Source organism: Volvox carteri (assembly GCF_000143455.1).
Source record: "Volvox carteri f. nagariensis unplaced genomic scaffold VOLCAscaffold_11, whole genome shotgun sequence".
Classification (NCBI taxonomy): Eukaryota; Viridiplantae; Chlorophyta; class Chlorophyceae; order Chlamydomonadales; family Volvocaceae; genus Volvox; species Volvox carteri.
In genome coordinates, this window is record NW_003307554.1 from 445,451 (window position 1) to 464,549 (window position 19,099).

Sequence of the window (19,099 nt, forward strand, 5' to 3'; positions counted from 1 at the left end):
TTCCTGTGCGGCGGCGTCGCCGGCGGGGACACCCTTCTCGATGACACTCCAAAAGCCCTTCGCCATGAGGGCTGACTTCCCATATCTGGACCAAGTGACGTAGTCAGATCCGTCAAAGCGAGTGTTCCACAATGAATCGATCACCATTTTAGAGCGCGGGGCTCATAACCTCTTGAAGGCTGAATGGATTTGGACGCAATAGTGATTGCCAGAGCGTTTACAAAGCGACTAACGGCTCAGCTCAGCCACAACTCACTACTCTAGAAGCATACCAGACCAAAGATAATCGCTGGCTCATTCCTATTTATTCACGAGTTCGACAGTCGATCAGCAAGTACGGAAGATGGCTCCACTCTATCCAGAAACCAAGCATCACGCAAGCATCAGGCGACAGACTGACCGGACAACATTTTCCTCAACAATTATGAGAAACGGTTTGTTAAACAACTTTGTTTTGAGAAAGAAAACTGTGAATCACGTCGAATCATACCCGAAGAGGCCCCCCCGGACCCCAATTCCGATTCGGGTCCAATCAGGTCCAATTCAGAGTCCAATTCGCATGAATCAACCCTGATTCGCCCACATGTGAACACGTCCTAAGGGTGCCCGGTGTCGGGCACGCCAACTGAACATCTTCCTGGCATCTGCACTTTGCATTTCACCGTGTTTTCTCTTTTATTTAATAACACCGCGCTGCGCCCCGGCCGCACGAGCTATGAGCCGCAAGCGCACCGCAGCTGCAAAGCGCGCCCGCGAGCCTGCAACGGTACTGGAGAAAAGAAAGCGCGCCCTTCCTGGTCACCATTCACTGCATGGCGCACCGGACGGACCTCGCAGCGGAAGCGCTCAACGTGGCAGCCATCATTGAGCGCATAGTCCAGCTGCTCACCAACGTGCACAGCCACTTCTCGCGCAGCTCGAAGCGCATAACTGCGCTCAAGCGGGTGGCGTCAGAGGCTGGCACTCGCGGCAACCGCATGCTGAAGAACGTGGAGCCAAGGTGGGTAATGTGATCGGGAAGGTTCGCGGGTTTTGCTAGTACTTTTGCCTGGCATGTTTGACTGCTTAGCTTACTGCTTGGCTTGCCTAAGCCAGGATGGATACCAAGACCTATACCTTGCAAGTCTGTGCATTTACAAATTGCTACATTTGTCCGACTCTACAGGTGGATTAGCATCTATCGGCCGCTATGCCGTGTGCTCGATGAGAGCGCTGCGCTGACGGCTTATTTCGACCCGGAGCGTGAGCGCCCTGCGGGAGAGGACGACCCTGACGCCAGGGCCAGCACCATCTACGCCAAGCTCACTGATTGTTGTATCCTGTAAAGGTTTTCCGCAACGGTTTGGGCGCCGAAACTTAACTGTCGGTGGTTAGCTCGTCCACTCCGATTTACCAAACTCCAATATTACTAACTAACACCCGTCAATTCCGCGGTTGGTGCTTACAGGTATTAACTAATACTGATATTAGTTTAATTGCGGCTACTGTTAGCTGCGGCGGCTAAGCGACTACTGTTAGTCGTCCGCCATCTAAATGCCGCACTGTTGCGGAAGTCCATGGGCGCCGGCGGATCCAACGACTACTGTTAGTCGTCCGCCATTCAAGTGCCGCACTGTTGCGGAAGTGCATGGGCGACGGCGGCTAAGCGACTACTGTTAGTCGTCTGCCATCCAAATGCCGCACTGTTGCGGAAGTCCATAGGCGCCGGCGGATAACACGACTACTGTTAGTCGTCCGCCATTCAAGTGCCGCACTGTTGCGGAAGTGTATGGGCGACGGCGGCTAAGCGACTACTGTTAGTCGTCCGCCACCTTAATGCCGCACCACTGCGGAAGTCCATACCTGCGTATGGGCGGGGGTTTTACTTACGTAAAGCTGGGACCTGCGTCCCAGTTTCGTCTGACCGAGCGAGAGTAGTTCCTGCGAACTATGGCTTCTGGATACGGCGCCGCCCAGTCGTACTGGGAATCCTTATCGGCGCGAGGCCCAAGTGGAGTCACTGATGACTACTTATTCAAGACACTTGTCTCAATCGGTATCTTTCGATGCCCCCATTATGTGGTTGTGTCGTCTGAAGTCTACAACACGCGCAAAAAGGCAGAAGATCATCCACGTCTGGCAACTTGAACATGTGCCACACGTGCTACCGCTTTAAGCTGGACAACCAGACCAGGGAGGAACATAACGAGTTCACTGCCTCAAGCACCTGGTGGAAAAGTTGCAGGAGAAGGTGTCCCGGCTGAACACTGAGAAGCAGAAGGATTAGGGTGCGGGCAAGTGCAAGGGGGTGACTTGCAAGCAGGCCGTTTGTGCTGTTGCACTGGTGGACCAAGTCTCTCCTAAAGAGCTTGACTTGATGAATAGGGACTCGGTTGTTCCACCATTTGCGATCCATTCCCTATGGCATAAAACGGGGGGTAAACCCCCCTTAAGTGTAACCCAGGGGTAAGGGGTAGGGGTAAGTGGTTACCCATGTGGCTATGTACGAAGGGAGGTGGGCAACCTAACCCCAGGGTAGGTGTAATCCCTTACCGAGGGGTAACAAAGGGGTCGGGGTAATACACTACTGATGGGTAACAGATCGGGTAACCCATGTTAACAAATGTGCCTCGGCTGAAACCTTCACACGCGCCTGTCAAACACACGCAAACATACATGTCCACAAACATACATTTGCGAGCTGAGCAGGAACTAAGTTGTGGCGCTGTTGATCCACTAGATTTGGTTGGATGCTGGTGGTGAGTGCTGGGGTGAATGGATTAGGGTGCCCCTCTCGCAGGGGAGAGCAGGGAACTGCCTCGGGAAAGGGGGCCGCTGGTGAAGCTTTACCACCCTGTAACAACATCATACATGTCCACCAGTCACTTCTGAATGCTCAATCGTCAACATTGCCGCACCAAAACATGCCTTGTTTTGAAACCTAAACCTAAGGTTAAGGCGCACAGCTGCAGCCTAGATGCAAGGAGGCGGATGAACAGGCGTACATAGACAGAGCGCATTGGTGACCACAAGACGCCGCAAGCGAAGCCAATAAATATACATATCGGGTGCCGGCGGACCGGGCGCCGCACACGCTCGTCCAGCTGGGCGACCCAAAGCGGACGCGCACGCAGACACGACCTGCTTCGATCTGGCAACTCGCAGATTTTGGTCGGCTCGCGCGACATTTCGTCAGAGAGCCTTTGTATGAACGTTTTTGGGCGGGGCCCCAGCGCGAAGCGCCCAGGGGGGCCCCGACCTGTAGGATTGCCCATGTCCGTGTGTGTGTGTGTGTGTGTGTTCGTGTGTGTGTAACGGACCAAACATAATATTTCGCCCGGCTGAAACGCGTTATAGGTCCTATACAGCATTCTCTATTGCAAGGTATCTCGCATGTAGCCAACAAAAATCGTATGAGCACAAACAAGTTTGGCTGCCTCAATTGACCGAGGCCAAAGTCACATCAACGCCTCTCGGGCTAAATTTCATCCCGAAAGGTACCGCGTATCTCATATTGGAATTATTAGATGACGGCGTATGATAACTCGAACTCCCAGGCCTTGAGTGTGTAACGGACCAAACATAATATTTCACCCGGCTGAAACGCGTTATCGGTACTATACAGCATTCTCTATTGCGAGGTATCTCGCATGTAGCTAACAAAGACCGTATGAGCACAAACAAGTTTAGCTGCCTCCATTCACCGACCTCAAAAGTCACATCAACGCCTCTCGCGCTAAATTTCATCCCGAAAGCTGCCGCGTATCTCATAATGGAATTCTGAGATGACGGCGTATGATAACTCGAACACCCAGCTTGTGTTACCATTTGCCGGCATGGGCAATCCGACTTGCCACCAGCAGGCCAACATAATTTGCTTTCATTTCTCTATGAAATACACAAGCTGCTTGTTTGTACATTTACTTTGGCCAATGCACGGGGCCTCCGAAGCGTTGCACTCTGCCGCTCTTACTTATCTGTTTAATTATTAACCGATGGGTGTGCCACGGAATAGTCCCGAAATCGCTCGAAAATACATTCGTTACACAAACACTACCTCCCACCATGTTGACATTACCCATCAATTGTCACACTTGCCACCCTTGCTACCGGCCTGTACGGATGCAGAGGGGCCCCGCCCTTTTTCCGGCTTCCTTGAAGCCGACACCCAATCTTGTCCACAGGACAACGTATTACAAGTGACCGATTGTCTCCGACACTGTCACATGGACATGCGCCGCGCGGCGGTGGCCTGGTGCGGCTGTGGGACCTTACCCACGGTGGGTGGTGGGGGAGTCACCCTGCAGCAGCATCACTTCTGGGCCTGCCCCGTGGCCCTGGGCACGGTGGGCCAAATGGAATTGCAGATGGGGGCTCGGGCGAGCAAAGCTCTGGCTGATGCAAGCGCCACCCCCGTTGAAGTGCTGTGTGTAGGTGGTGGTAGTGGGCCCTGAGGTGCCTGTGTAGGCGACTTCCCCCGAGTTCTGCTTTATCCATTTTCGGTGCAGTAGTGGTGCGTTGCTGTTGCCCCTTCCTTTGGTAGTGGTGTCCCGCTGGGTGTCTCTGCATTTTTGGGTGTTCTGCTGGCGGGCTGTAGCCCCTGATCGCTTTTCGTGGCATTGTGATGCGGGGATGCATTGCACCGATAATTCCTTTCAGGGTCCGCTGTAACCTTCATTCATTCATTCAGTGTATGTGAAAAAGTGCATGAATTCTCTCTCTTAGAGGGCATTGCTTAAAGTGTGTGGTGTAGGGTGTGAAGCATTTCACACAGTGGCAAGTCGCGAGCCTGCCAGGGATTCACACAGCAGCCCTGGCCAATCATCAAATCACATGCAGCCTGCCAGGAATTCACACAGCAGCCCCGGCCCTTCATCAGCCTGTGACAGCTGCCGCCACTTCAAGGCGATTTGCTTTGTGTGCTCGTGAGGCAGGGAGCTCTGTCCAGCTGCCGCTGCTTCTGATGGGGTGTACACTGTGGGCAGCTCGTCAGCACCGGGGGCCCTGACCGGGCCAAAACACAGGGGCGGGGGGCAGCCATTAACCGGAACCACCAAACGCAACCTGTTTCCTGGCCCATCGCTATTGTCTCCATATGACGAACGCTGATGTTTGGCCCGCTCGAGCGGGCATCTTTCACAACCATACCAATAATGCAATGCTTGAGCTTCACTGCTGCATGAATACCTCTGTCACTACCCACCCTTACTGTTTTACCCCATACAGTTGTGGTCGAGATGGAGGTGGACATAGTGCAGCGTGCAATGAATAATCCAACCTTGCAGCCCAGTTCACCTGCAATCCTCATGAACACACAGTCCGCAAGCCAGAAGCCTGTTAGCCGCCAATGCTGGCATGTCGACCTCAGTGAGGGCCAGACTGGCTTCGTGGTGCTTGCAGCTGTGCAGCAATGTTCACTGCTCGTCTTCCCTGGCAGCCACAAGCAGGTGCAGGAGTACTGGCGGCTGCAGAAGCTACTGGAAATGGAGAAGATTGGGGAGGCCACTTTGAAGGCGTGCCTCTCCAGCAATTTTAACAGCGTTAAGGCTGTGCGGATCAACCTCGATCTGGGGGACATCCTTTTCATGTCTGGACACACCATTCATGCGGGAGACCGGGGCATTGACAAGCACCCCGCCCTGCGCATGCACTGGTATGTCACTGAGAAGAAACAGAAGAATGAAACCATGCAGATTGCTCTGTTTGGTGAGGACTTTGCCAGTAGATTCCAGTGATATGCCAGCAGTTAACTGGCAGGTAACTGCTGGCATATCACTGGAATCTTTGCCAGTAGGGAGGGCAAAGGACGGCAAGGGAATGCAAGGGAGGGCAAGGGAGGGCAAGGGAGGGCAAGGGAGGGCAAGGGAGGGCAAGGGAGGGCAAGGGAGGGCAAGGGAGGGCAAGGGAGGGCAAGGGAGGGCAGAGGAGGAAAGAGGAGAGCAAGAGACGGCAGAGGAGGGAAGTGGAGAGCAAGGGGCGGCAGAGGAGGGCATGAGAGGCCAAGGGAGGGCAAGGTATGGCAGAGGAGAACAGAGGAACGCAAGGGATGGCAGAGGAGGACAGAGGAGAGCAAGGGATGGCAGAGGAGAGCAAGAGAGGTCAAGGGTTGGCTGAGGAGAGCAGGAAATGGCAAGGGAGGCTACAATGTTGTGGACTCATAGGCCAGCAGTTGCTTGGTTGTGTATGCAGCAGGCATGAAGGTGGGGTTTGCATGCAAAACGTCGGGTTGTATGTGGTGGAGCAGGTCACTGGATATGAAGGGAGGATCTTGAATCTGAACATTGACATCTTTTCTTCTATCTTAAGCTCAGGGCCTACTTTAGGTGCAGCACGTTGTGTTGTAGTCACGAGAGACAGGATACAGATCATTCAACCTTGTGGGCCTGCTGGTGGCTGTAAGTAGATATTGGCGTTGAACTGCTTGTCAAAAGCAGTAGTGCTTCGTATGCTAAACTGTGAAGCACAAGGATACCTTACGCCATGTAAGTAGTGCCATTCGTTTCATGCCTAAATTCACTGCAGCAGTAGTGCTTTTGGAACAGCAGCCTGGATTTTCATCCAGTCAATTAGTGCCTTGCTAATAAGCGAGGTAATATGCATGATTGATGATGTTGCTTGAAACGTATGGTTTGCCAAATAATAGGCAAAAGGCAGGACATTTCGTTACAAACCGTTCAAGAATGTTTGTTCTAAAGAGATTATCCATCAACACCGTGAGACAGAGCTAAAATACAGTCTGAAAACATCTGACAAGCCTTAACAACGGCTAACAGCACCAATTCCTGTTCTACTTCTCCAACATGGTTGTTAACAGCCAGATCCACCCGCCGCCAGCCCAAACATCGTCTGACAGCCCCATCACTGTTAGAGAATCTGTTAGGCTAACATTTCCTAACAGGCACGCCTGTTAGCCGCTGTTAGACCCCCTATGAGTTGGTAGGGCTCGCTGTCGACAACCGGAGTGGCGTCATTGTCGTCGGCTGGCTGCAGCATTGGGTCCACATTGTCTAAGACCATTACACCGTCTTCATTAACGTAGCTAATGGCTTCAGTGAAGTTTAATATCTGCTTAATGGCCTGCCAAGCTTTGGGAGCTTCGGGTCCGAATATTTGGCAGCGTTTGGTCCGGTCAGAAACAGTCCAATTCCTCGTTGACTTTCGGGCATGCCCTTCCTAACAGTATCAGTGGCATTAAAGTACTATGATATGGTTAAGCAGCCCCTCGCAGAAATGTGAGCGGTCGTACTCTGCCGAATAAACCCTCCGTACTTCGTCCCCAAAGCCAGGAGCGAATTTTGCCGCGCGGATGCGCGCGTGCGATTCGCAAAATGCGCCTGTACAAGTGTATGTAAATTTTCTTGGCGAAAAGTCGCGGTGTGTCAGCGCGCTTGTGCGACAGCATGTTGGCCACAGTTGCACGCGGCAAGCAGGACCGTAGGAATGTATGGCTGTCTTGACGTAACTGAAAGCATATAACTTGGTTTCAAGACCGCGCTCATGGAATGGCCGCGGAAGATGAAGCGTCTGGCGAAGCGGCACTTTTCGAAAAGACGTGGTGCCTGCTTACATACGCAAACAGCACCTTTTTTCGTCTGAAGTCAAAATACAAACTGTCGCAAATTAAAGATAGCATACACAAAATTAAACATAAGAACTGGAAAATCGTTCACAGCTGTGTAACTGACATGGACGCAGCAGAAAACTTGGAGCAGGTTTTTTCTGTGCATATGGCCGCTCCTGCGTTAGCCGTGTTGCAGCAGCTCCGGAAGGACCTCAGCAAGCAGCAGGCTCAGAAGCTGCTGGACAACCACCGTAAATTTCTTCAGCTGGGCACGTGCAGTTTTGGTCGGCGGGGTCGAGCATCATACGCATTGCGCACGGAAGCCGAGGTGCAGCGTCTCTGCAACATCGCGAACATATCCGGTACGCAGTGGCGCGCTTGCCGAGCACAAATTGAAGTTGGGTCGCATTACACCAGTCCACAAAGCATGCATGTGCGCCAGCAGATGAAAACGTGGCGCACTTCTGGTCAACGGGTGTCGGTCTGCGTTTACGTGGTAAGGCAAGAAACAAGGAGTGGCATAGGTCGGGTCATGGCCGTGGTAGTGGCGCACGACCTGTCGTCTAAACTAGCCCGCATTAGTCCGCCTCTTTTCAGTACGTAAGTAATGTCGGTCAGCGTTTACGTGGTGAGGCCAGACTAAGGGGCGGCATACTTGTGGTTATGGCAGTGGTATATCGAAGGACCGCTCATCAGGCACCTGCCCACATTAGTCCGCCCTCTATTCAGAAACCCATATTGTAAGATGATGCCATTTCCTAAGATGGTGACCGTGGAAAGTGGGATGACGAGGACCATTTCAAGCGCCAACCGTGTCCATATACAGCTACAATGGTTGTGTAACTGTTTGCTGCATAATTCCCCATCCTACAGGTCCGCAGGGTGCCGCAGAAGTCCGTGTGGCGCATACACATGATGGCTGCATGTGCAGTGACGTGGGCGATACCGGTACAGCCGACACGTCATCCATGCATATCGATTTACAACCAACCCGCGTTCGTGTTGGGAATGCAGAGCCATCCAGCAGCACCGGTAAGTGTGTGCCAATGTGAGCATGTGATCCGCGGAGTGTGACATGCTATGCTGCACATCGCAGAAATACAGTTAGGCCTGTTCTGAAGGCACTGCTCACAGCTACATCCAAGTCTACACGCATCATGTTGATAACGGGGCACACCCTGATGCTTGCTATGCAGGCCAACTCCGGGTGCCCCTATATGCTCGTAGCGACATTAGCAACTGTGCTGTCGTGCCGCTCGATGCCCACGCAACGTGTGTGGACTGCGTGCGACATGGTCTCATTGCCGCGGGTGCCACTGATGTGCCTGCGCCTGAAATTCTGCTGGCGACCGTGGTGGGCGCCATTGCCGAGTCATGGGATTCGATGCGCTTTCAAGTGCTACACGCCCATGCCAGCAGCCTCCCCAGCACTTGCACGGCGACGCAATATGGTGAAGCCCTACAGCAGCACCGGCTGCTGCCAGGCGATGTGGAGCTGGCAGTTCTTGCCCATGCTTTCAACATTGCGATCACAGTGTTTGACCCGGCTGGGCTGCAGATCTGCTATTGGGGCTCCAGCTCAGCGCCAACAGAAGTGTGCCTCATCCGGCAATCGGGCCTCGCTGGCACCCCCTTGCCTTACCGCCTGCTGGATATGGTGCCGGGTGTGTGGACAGGGCAACGCCGCCAGCATCTTGTCGCGGCTTGTCACGCGGTTGGCCTCTGCATGTCAGAAACACCGTCAGCCGAGCGGGCTGGTCAAGTGTGTGCTGTCCTGCATGCGATGGACAGCCGCTTTGAGGTCACTGTGCAGCAGGTGTTGGCGGAATGGGCTGATCAGCACGAACCTGCGGTTCAGGTGCGGCGGCTGCTTGCAGTCACACGGCAGTCATCACAACACTCACTGCTGCAGCAGCAGCCCCCGCAGCGGCAGCGGCAGGAGCAGCAGCAAAGGCATCAGCAGCAGCACCAGGCACAGCAGCGCAACCGGGTCGCTGCACAGCCAACACGCCAGCAGCACCATCGACCATCTGACGGACCATTGCCCAGTCAGCAGAGGTCATGCAGCTGTGGATCGCGGCTGCCGGCAGCCTGCGGGCAGATACCGCCATAGAGCTCATCTATGACTACGGCATGGACGCGGGCACCGTCCTCAAGGCCGACCAGGACTTCGCGCGCTCGGTGCTGACGGCCGCGCAGCAGGCGCGAGCGTCGGGCGCCCTCCTGACCACAACCACGCCAGCCAAGCGAGCTGCTAGCAGCCCCGCCGAGCCAGATTCCAGTGCCCCCGCCCGCACGTGACTGTACACCATCACGTGCGCTCCCACCGGCAGAGTGTACGTCGGCCAGTCCCGGGACCCTCAACGTCGCTTCCAAGCTCATGCCCGCAACCCACCCAGCCGGATGAAGGAGGACGCCAGCCGCTACCAACCCTTCCATGACCACTTCTTGCTCACGCGCCTCATGTCCACCGCCAATCCTGCACTGGCCCAACGGATGGAGGCCTTCTATATCGCGCAGTTCAAGGCTCGGGGGCCGGGCGGCTACAATGTGCTGTGCGGGCCGCCTTCCGCCAGCCCGGCCTTCTACGCGATGAGGCGGCGACGTGCAGGCAGCGCCCACACGCCCACCGCCGTCACAGTCACAGACGATGACGATGACGCCCCAGCCACGCTCGCCTAGCCCACACAGCACCTGCACGCCTCATGCTTGACGGATTGGGTCCCGCAATTTCAGCGCTAGGCTTCCCGACCTTGAGCAGTGCTGTTTCATTAGGGCACGATCACCCTTAGGCCTTCATTCACGCTGCATACTTGTCCGACCTTAACTCGTGTGTGAACGGAAGCTGCTGCCCTTGCGGATGGCAGCGCTTGCGATGGTCTATTGCGTGAGGTTTGAGGATAGGGGGGGGCTCGTTGCGCTCCTTCGTATGTCCGCTCCTCGAGTGCTCGGGGGCAAGTTGGCAGCGTGCAAAGCACCCATCATGTTGCCTGTTCTGGCATGGCCATCCACACGCGACAGGGATCTTTCCTCTACGACTTCTCCTTTGTTCCTCCTTCTTAGCACGGAAACGATGAGACGTGTCCTGTGCGCGCGCTGTTGCTGTGCTGCTGTTCTTGTTCTTCCGGTTGTGGTTCCTGTGCTTCTAGCATACTCGCGCCCGCAACGACTGACTGCAAGTACATTACGCCGTGCGCCAAACGCCATGTAAGCCTCATCTGCATACATCACAATCCATTCTGCTGCTGCACCTGCCTCTCCAGCCTGGCCCCATTCCGTTCCTAGCTCTTGTCCTTGCGCACCTTACAATCCAACACCATACGTGCTTTGGAAACGCGGGCAGCTGCTTCACAAGGACCCCCCTATTTAACATGTATGTCTCATGTAAGATTCTAGCGGCTTAGGCATGGACACTCCATTTTTGGCTGGAGGAATGAACTTGTACGGTCGGAACATTATTTATTCTCAGGGAACGAGCGGGAACGGAAATTTGCGAAAGCGTAAATTTGCGAAAACAGTTTCCGTCCGCATCCGCAAGCAGAGTCTGGTTTCGCGGATAGGAGGAATCTGGTTCTGCACTTCTCGCGCTTGCGGTACGGCGGAAAGTCAAATCCACGATTTTGCGCGCAATTTCCATATAAATAGCTTGCAGAAGCACTTGTCTCTAAACCTTGTTTAGAGAAATGTCTGCTGCGAGCCCTGAGAAGGGTGCCGATGAAGTTTCAAGCCAATCGACAATCGTTGAGGTCCTTGCAGTCAAGAATAAGTCCGGTAAACCGTGTGACAATACCTGGAAGTTCTTTGTTCGAGGCAATTACAACAAGACTAGCCACAGCCCCTGGTGTGTTGGGAGCGGACAGTTACAGCCCCTGGGTGGGTCGGAAGTGGACAGTGAGCCACGTCCGTCACAAACTAATACATTGAAGCCTCTACGTGGAGATTTGCACGAGTTGGGGCCGTTAAAAGCGGTTAGGGACCGATCATTATGACAACACCCCCTTAGCACTGTTCCTGACAGGGCGCACGACCGCCACAAGTTTTCGTATAGCTATACCATGCACAAATACATAATAATAACTGCATTTTAAGGTTTCCTAAGATATCCGCACTTTCCGAACTATTTCCGCAAAGGGTGCAAATCTGCGATAATTATCCGCAAAGGTCGGACGACTTCCCGCTCGTACCCTGTTTATTCTTAACTTTCAGGACCACGATCAATTTTTATTCCAAATTCGGAATATATTCCGCAAAAAAACGCTGGGAGGGACCGACAACCGTCGGCAACTTGCTCGGTGGTTTAGTTGGCGGCTTCTCTGCAGATGATGTAACGAGCATGAGCTGTTACATTACTCTCATTCGCCTATTCGTTATCGTTCGTCGGTGAAGTTTGGCCTTCGCCATAGGGCCTTCATCTAATCTGGTTCGCTTTGCCGTACTTCCGTCGGTGGCCGGTCGATAAGACGGCTCACCACCCATCACCCGGGGTCTTTCGGTCCCACCACACAAGTGGAATGCTTCTTAAATAGGCTTGATCATTACATTGGTATCGAGACTTCTCGATCCTAGCCTACTTCGCTTCTGCCGTCGTATCTCATGTCTGCTGCTGACCCTGTCGCGGCCATTGCCGACCGCGACAATGCTGTTGTTCAAGTCATTAATCGCGCTTCTTCTTTGTCGCATACGGAGATGGCGCCTACGTACCCGCGTTTCGACAAGTTGCTGGAGATGTCTCCGGATTCTCTTAAAAAGCAGCAACTGACCCTGGCGCAGGGTTGGACTTTACAGAAAATAGCAATCCAAGATGAACTCCAGCGATGCGGGCTGCCAATCCAATCAGAGGACGTCGCGGTTGCTTTCATCGCGGCGCTGGAACCCCGTTGTCTTCGCTTGGCTTTACACTCGGCTGTAGTTATGCAGGGTGGATTCTTTCCGAGTTTCGAGTGGCTTGAGGATTGGTTCCTCAAGAACTGCGGCGAGAATCCTGGGGGGGCTAAGTTTTGTGAACAGTTGGGCACATCTGTTGGCGTTAGCACGTCCTGTGTGCAAGACTGCCCCGTTCCCAGTTGCGAGCCTCCGCTTCCGGCTCGTTCGTCTCGTTCGCCTGTCGCTGCTTCGCTATCGCCTACCTCGTTGGGTACGGCTTCGTTTGGTAATGCAAGTTTACTTCGTCTAAACAGACTTCGCCGTTGGTGCAACTCGCGCGTCAGGACGCTGTTGTCTTTGCTGCTCTTATTGCAGAGCCTCGTCGATCTTGTAATACTAAGACTAATTCGAGCGTTCCGATTGCCTCTGCACTTATTCCGTCGACTCGTATACTTCGCACTTCCGAATTCGAGCAGCTTCAGCGTTTGACTGTCGTCGACGGGATTCGTTTGCCCCTTCGCGTCGATCAGCTATGTGCCCCAAATTCAGTTCGACTCCGCACAGCTTTCTGTCTTCCAGCTGTGCCGGACATCACGTTTTCGTTCATCCGCCTCCCGCTCATGCTAGGGAGTATCTGTCGCACTACTTGAACTGCAAAAGTCTCGCACCGCAGTCAACATCAGGTGGTTTTCTGTTGCCTAAGTGGGTCGCTGATAAGTGTCGTTCTTCGTTGTCCGGCATGACTCAGCTTCGCACGTACCACGCTGGTTATCACCTGTATGATGTTGTGGCTGCGGTAGGCAGGCGTCGTTCTGCAGGTTTAACCAGTCCTGTCGAGTTCTGGTACGACCCTCCGGTATCTGCTTCTGATGCTGACGTCGCCCCCTTACCTTTCTCCGTTTCGGAAGGTTTGACTATGCAGTTTCGAGGTAAAGTGTGTCAGTCCGATGCTTCCATCCTCATCGATAGCTGAAGCATGCCTTCAGCCCTTTTAAGTGCAGGTTTTGCTCGACGCATCGGTTTGGCGGTTCAACCGTCGGACAACACACATCCCGCCCTCACCGTCACTTTGGGCGATGGACGGACTACGACTTCGGTAGGGTTTGCTGAGGTACCTATTCGTTTGCAGGGTTACAAGGCTCGGTTGCAGTGTGCTGTGCTTGATCTCGCTCCTGGTTATGACTTGGTGCTGGGTGACCCCTGGGTTACGTCTGTCGGTGCTGTGCTTACCCCGTGCTGTGCTTACCCCGTATGCCTGCAGCGTGCGTTTAACTCGCCATCCTGGTCAACCTGTACTGAAGTCTAGCCCTTTTCCTAACCTACCCCCGTTGGAAGAGCCCTGTCATGTCGGCTTTATGCAGGCCATTCGTGAAGGTTATGAGTTCCTTCTCTGCATGGTCTCTACTGTCGACTCGACCTCTTCCGCGTCTCCGTCCTCTGTTTCGCCTGAACTGTCATCTTTTGCTCAAAAGGTTTGCACTGTGGTTCCGGGTGACTCTTCTGTTGAGTTATGAATGCCTGCTTTGCTGTTTTAAAAAAAAAAAGGGGGTCCGTTTTCCTGTCAGCTGCCAGCTGATTTGCCTCTCGTTCGTGTTTTGCTTTCCGTCTTTCCGCTAGAGCCTGGTTCTCGTCCACCTGCTCGAAATATCTTCCGCTATTCGCAAGCTGAACGTACTTACCACACTTCTGATCGTGAGTTGCTGTTCCGTATGCAAGCACTCAAGGTTTGGCGTTGTTTACTTGGAAGGTGCAAAGTTCGTTGTCGTCACCGACCATAAGCCCAACCCTTCGTACCCGACACAAGCTCAACTGTCTCGACGTCAGGCGGGATGGTTGGAATTTCTTGAATCTTTCATGTTCGACTGGCCTTATCGCGCAGGAGTTTGCAATCCCGCAGGTCCTCTGTCTCGGTTTCCGAGACACAGTCACGCGTGTCTGATGATGGCAATTTCGACTCGCGCCACTCCGAGTGGAGCTGCTTTCGCATCTTCCGCTGGCGTCATCTCAGAGATATCGACCTCTTTTCCAGACTTAGAGCAGTCGCTTGTCGAAGGTTGTTTCGCCGATCCGTCCAATACGGCGTCTCTGCAAAAGCATGATCGTTTCTGGTATAAACATGCTCTCATGATCCCTGATGAATCCATATTTCGTTCGCATATTCTGCATCTCTGTCATGATCATCCGATGGCGGGTCATGGTGGGGTGGCCAAAACGTTGGACCTGGTGCCTGGTGCATCGTCAGTTTTGGTGGCCGAAACTTCGCTCTGCCGTTGCAGAATACGTTCGTACGTGCGACAGTTGTCAGCGCGTTAAGTGCTCTAATGATCTTCCTGCTGGGAAGCTCCTTCCGTTGCCCATTCCTGAAGGGAAATGGCAAATCGTCACTATGGATTTCATTACGGATCTTCCTTCTGATTCGGATGGGTATACGGCAATCTACGCCTTCGTTTGCAAGCTTACCAAAATGACTCACCTTGTTCCGTGTCGCAAAGAAATCACTGCGGTGGAGTCTGCTAAGCTTTTCGTTGATACCGTTGTTCGTCGGTATGGTTCCCCCGCGATCCTTGTTTGTGATCGGGATCCGCGTTTCCGTTCCGCTTTCTTCACGCATCTGTGTGAGGATCTGTCTATCGACCTCCGTTTCAGTTCGGCTTATCATCCGCAAACTGATGGTCAAACTGAACGTGTGAATCGTACCCTCGAGGATATTTTGCGCCACTACGTTGCCGGTGATCATCGATCCTGGTCTCGTTTCCTTTCCATGGCTGAGTTCGCCATGAATAACTGGGTGCATTCCTCTACCGGTACTTCTCCGTTTCGTCTGATGTACGGTTTCGAACCTCTGACTCCTAGTTCTCTCTTGGCTCGCCAAGTGGGGGGGGAGAAGGCGCGTGCTCTTCGCAACGCCGTTTCCGTACGTTTTGCATCTGACATGCAAGGTGCGCTTGAGCGTGCTAAGCGTTGTTTGGCTGCACAACGTGATCGTATGAAGCGTTTTGCTGATCTCAAGCGTTCGGAACGTCAGTTCAAGCTTGGAGACGTCGTGTTGCTGAGCACTCAGCACATGCGTCTTGAAGGTCCATGCAAGTTGCTTCCTCGTTTTATCGGACCGTACGTTATTAAGGCTAAGATTAACGACGTCGCTTATCGTTTGGACTTGCCTAATGGAACGCGTATTCATGACGTATTCCATGTGTCTCTGTTACGGCCTTACTATGAGAGTGATCGTGCTCCGAAACCTCCGCAACTGGAGATTGTGGATGGTGAATTGGAATTCGAAGTCGAGGCAGTCCTTGATCATCGTGACGTGACACAAAAGCGTCGTCGCACTCGGTTCTTTCTAATGCGTTGGAAGAATCAAGGTCCAGAGTACGACTCGTGGGAACCGGAGTCGAACCTGACTAACTGTGCAGATTTGCTGCGTTCGTATTGGCAGACACGTAAAACTGCTGCTACCCTCGCGTCCCAACCTAAACCAGGAGTCACGCCTGTTGTCTCGCCGTCCTCTGTATCGGACGATCGTTAAGCCAGATCTGGAAGAGGCGTTCGTAAGCCTTCTCGTTCTCCACTTTTCTTCGGACTTTATCTACTGCCAGTGGGGTGCCTGTGACTCTGCTTTTCCATGCGCAAGCGTGGCGGTGTGGATAAGTCGGCTGTCGGGACAACCAGCTAATTAGGGGGGGAAGTATGTAACGAGCATGAGCTGTTACATTACTCTCATTCGCCTATTCGTTATCGTTCGTCGGTGAAGTTTGGCCTTCGCCATAGGGCCTTCATCTAATCTGGTTCGCTTTGCCGTACTTCCGTCGGTGGCCGGTCGATAAGACGGCTCACCACCCATCACTCGGGGTCTTTCGGTCCCACCACACAAGTGGAATGCTTCTTAAATAGGCTTGATCATTACAGATGACCGCAGCTGCGGTTCGTTTCAGGCCGGGCCTGTTAGCTATGCCTGTCTGGTCCCGTGTAGAGTTGGGCGCTATGAGTAGCATATAAGCAGTGAATTGCTTTGTTTACGACACTACCTAGTTGGCTTGCACAGTCTAATCGGCGTCGCAGAGCTCTCTCTTCAGTCTACATCGACTGATACAACATCTACGGTTAATCTTAAGGATCAAGTGAAGTATTTGCATGTCACGCTGAACCAGCTTTGGTTCTAAAATTCATGGTTAGTGAGCGAGCGAATACATTGAACAGTGCTCGCTAGGCCTTCATCAGCCTAAGAGGTCATCCGTATACATTTTATCTGTATGTCTTTGGTGGATTACAGTGCTTGGATACTGAAGCGGCTGCGTATCCTAGACACCCCCGTACTCTCCCGTACCAGGGTAACCATTGCGTCGCTGTGCACAGAAAGGTAGTTCAATTTGGGAAGGACATCATACACATTTCCTGGGCAAGTTACACTGTAGCAAGGGGACCTGATAGGCACAAAAAGGTTAGGTGGTCATGTTGACACAGCTGCGCGCCTTTCAAGCTACACATGTTCGAACTGTTTGCCTCCCCAGTCAGTCAGCCTCCAGCCCTCAGCTGTTGCTGACAATTTCCTTTCCTCTGCTCGCAGCGGGAATGAGAAAATTCTTGACAAGCGGGACGGAAATTACAAGTGTGGTTCTTAAACACATGGGTCTTAAGTAAATAGCCGATGCTGCACAATGATACATCATCAGGACTCCGGCGCCTCCGATGTGGGGCAGCACATGAAGTCAATGCTTGTGATCTGGTACACGATGGTGGGACCAAAGAACAGAGCCTGGGGGCTATTGCAAATGCTGCTAGCCGCCTTGTTGAAAGTCAGACACACGGACAGCCCATCGTCCGGTATGCTCTGGAACAATGTATCAATGCGTTTGATCGTTAGTACGCCGTACTCTGTGCCATCAACATTGACTGTCTGGAGGGTATGCTGTAGCACACGACCGTTGACGGTCACTACCGTGATGGGCTTGGGCTTCTGTTGCGCGCACGTTGCATCTACGATAGGGCAATAATTGTGCATCAAGGGAACAAGGCCGTACAAACTCTTAGGCATGGTCTGTGCGTGGACATGTGCTTTTCCAAAGCAAGTGAAGCACAAGGTGAAGGATGGGAACAACGATAGTCAAGAATTCTCTTGTTGCATGTCGCATATTGAAAAACATCCTTGCTTGGTATATACATGTACGCAATTGTGGAGTTGTGTGCTTTTTTGCTAAAGCTTGATTGCACGGCAAGCAAGCCACTGCACATATTGTTGTATTCTGGCAGACCTGCATCTGCCGATCGGTACTTTTCTGAAGTCGTGATATGACAATTGATATCGAGCAGGTATCCAATCCTGACCCAGGTTCGAATTCCTATCGGATGCGGTTTCTGGCTGGAGTGGCAGGCCCTGCCCACGACCACTGGTCAATCCTGCTGGGAGGTGGCACCACCCACAGTGACCCTGGAAATGGTCTAGGTCGAGGACGCCCTCATCAGGAGGGGGGATAAATGCTGCACTCTGGGCATATCAAGGGAGCTGCATCATCAGCCGATCGGTACTCTTCTGCAGTTGTGATATGTATGTACATGCAGACATCCAGCATATATGACAGGGACAGGGGGGCATATCTTCACCCGTGGCCGCTACCTGGCGAAACCCTGCCTGCCCCGGTATTTCGGGGCACCCTCATCCAGTCACCCTAGTCAACTTCTCAGTGGATAGCTCAGGTTCCGAACCCAGGTTCCCACCCGGTATCCAACGGAATCTGCCGGATCGAGGGCGGCTCAGCGCCATTCCTGGTCAGCTCGCAAGATCAGCTTATCCCAGGTCGCTACCGTCCATCGATTAAGGGAACTTTACCCTCCACAATCGGAAAAATTCTCAACCCTGATAAGTCTCGAACCCGAGATCTCCTGGGGGCAATATTGCCGTTATTATTCTGAGCCTTTACAAGAGTGTCTAACCTTTGTATACTAATGCATACAGGTAAACACATAGATCGTCTTTGGTAAACCCCCTCTTCATTTTATGAAAAGTGAGCCTCATACATACGTACATAGATACGTATACTAACGACTCAGGGATATTTCGTGACACACAGACATCGCATAAGGACATCCGGCTAACTAATTAATTCGTTATCACTTACCCACAATCATGTCGACTCTGCGTACGGTGTCCATGCCCGCGCACTCAGCCGTAGGGCTCACTAGTGAGGCGTTGCTGCTGATGAGGAGGCAGTAGGTGGCGGTGCTGGAGGTGACATTCATAGGCCCCACGGGTGCAGACAATCGCACCGGGGCCTGCGTGGCGTCGCGTCCCAGAATGCAGCCGCTGCCGAAGGGGAAGGAGCTCACAAGCATTGTGTTGTTTGTTGCGGGACTTGGTGCGGGACTTGGTGCGGGGCTAGGAGGAGGAGGAGGCGAACGCAGACGCTTGGGCGTGAGAGGTGACGGTGTGGGGGGTGGAGGCGGAAGAGGAGGAGGAGGAGCAGGAGGAGAAGGAGGAGGAGAAGGAGGAGGAGAAGGAGAAGGAGGAGGAGAAGGAGGAGGAGAAGGAGGAGGAGAAGGAGGGGGAGAAGGAGGGGGGGGGCTGGGAAGTGGGGTTGGGGGTGGTGGAGGAGGCGTATGTGGCGGCGGGGAAGAGGAGGGCGTAAGTGGTGGAGGGACAAGGCCCGAGGAAATTGCTAGGGGTGGGGGCGGCTGGCTGATAGGAGAGGGTGGTGGTAGCAC

At 53.3% G+C, this 19,099-nt stretch overlaps 3 protein-coding genes across 3 annotated transcripts in view; 2 read left to right on the forward strand and 1 right to left on the reverse strand.

Annotated features, from left to right (window-relative positions):
* Positions 1-1,325, forward strand: part of VOLCADRAFT_89036 (uncharacterized protein) — a gene marked incomplete at both ends in the record, with an annotated part of 2,608 nt that extends 1,283 nt beyond the window's left edge. Inside the window, 2 exons of the mRNA XM_002948634.1 lie at positions 838-1,000; positions 1,166-1,325. Of these exons, the coding sequence (XP_002948680.1) occupies positions 838-1,000; positions 1,166-1,325 (323 nt within the window). The remainder of the gene's footprint in view (positions 1-837; positions 1,001-1,165) is intronic.
* Positions 1,326-2,472: 1,147 nt separating this feature from the next.
* On the forward strand, positions 2,473-10,222 carry VOLCADRAFT_89037 (uncharacterized protein; the record flags this gene model as incomplete). Its single annotated transcript, XM_002948635.1, has 10 exons — positions 2,473-2,494; positions 4,164-4,259; positions 5,206-5,346; positions 5,593-5,685; positions 5,774-5,993; positions 7,652-7,902; positions 8,414-8,572; positions 8,737-9,204; positions 9,594-9,837; positions 9,874-10,222. The coding sequence occupies 10 exons, from the start codon at positions 2,473-2,475 to the stop codon at positions 10,220-10,222; spliced, it is 2,043 nt and encodes a 680-aa protein (XP_002948681.1).
* A 6,847-nt stretch (positions 10,223-17,069) lies between these two features.
* VOLCADRAFT_104012 (uncharacterized protein) overlaps positions 17,070-19,099 on the reverse strand; it is a gene marked incomplete at both ends in the record, with an annotated part of 10,789 nt that continues 8,759 nt past the window's right edge. The window contains 3 exons of the mRNA XM_002948751.1: positions 17,070-17,377; positions 18,517-18,670; positions 18,725-18,802. Of these exons, the coding sequence (XP_002948797.1) occupies positions 17,070-17,377; positions 18,517-18,670; positions 18,725-18,802 (540 nt within the window). The remainder of the gene's footprint in view (positions 17,378-18,516; positions 18,671-18,724; positions 18,803-19,099) is intronic.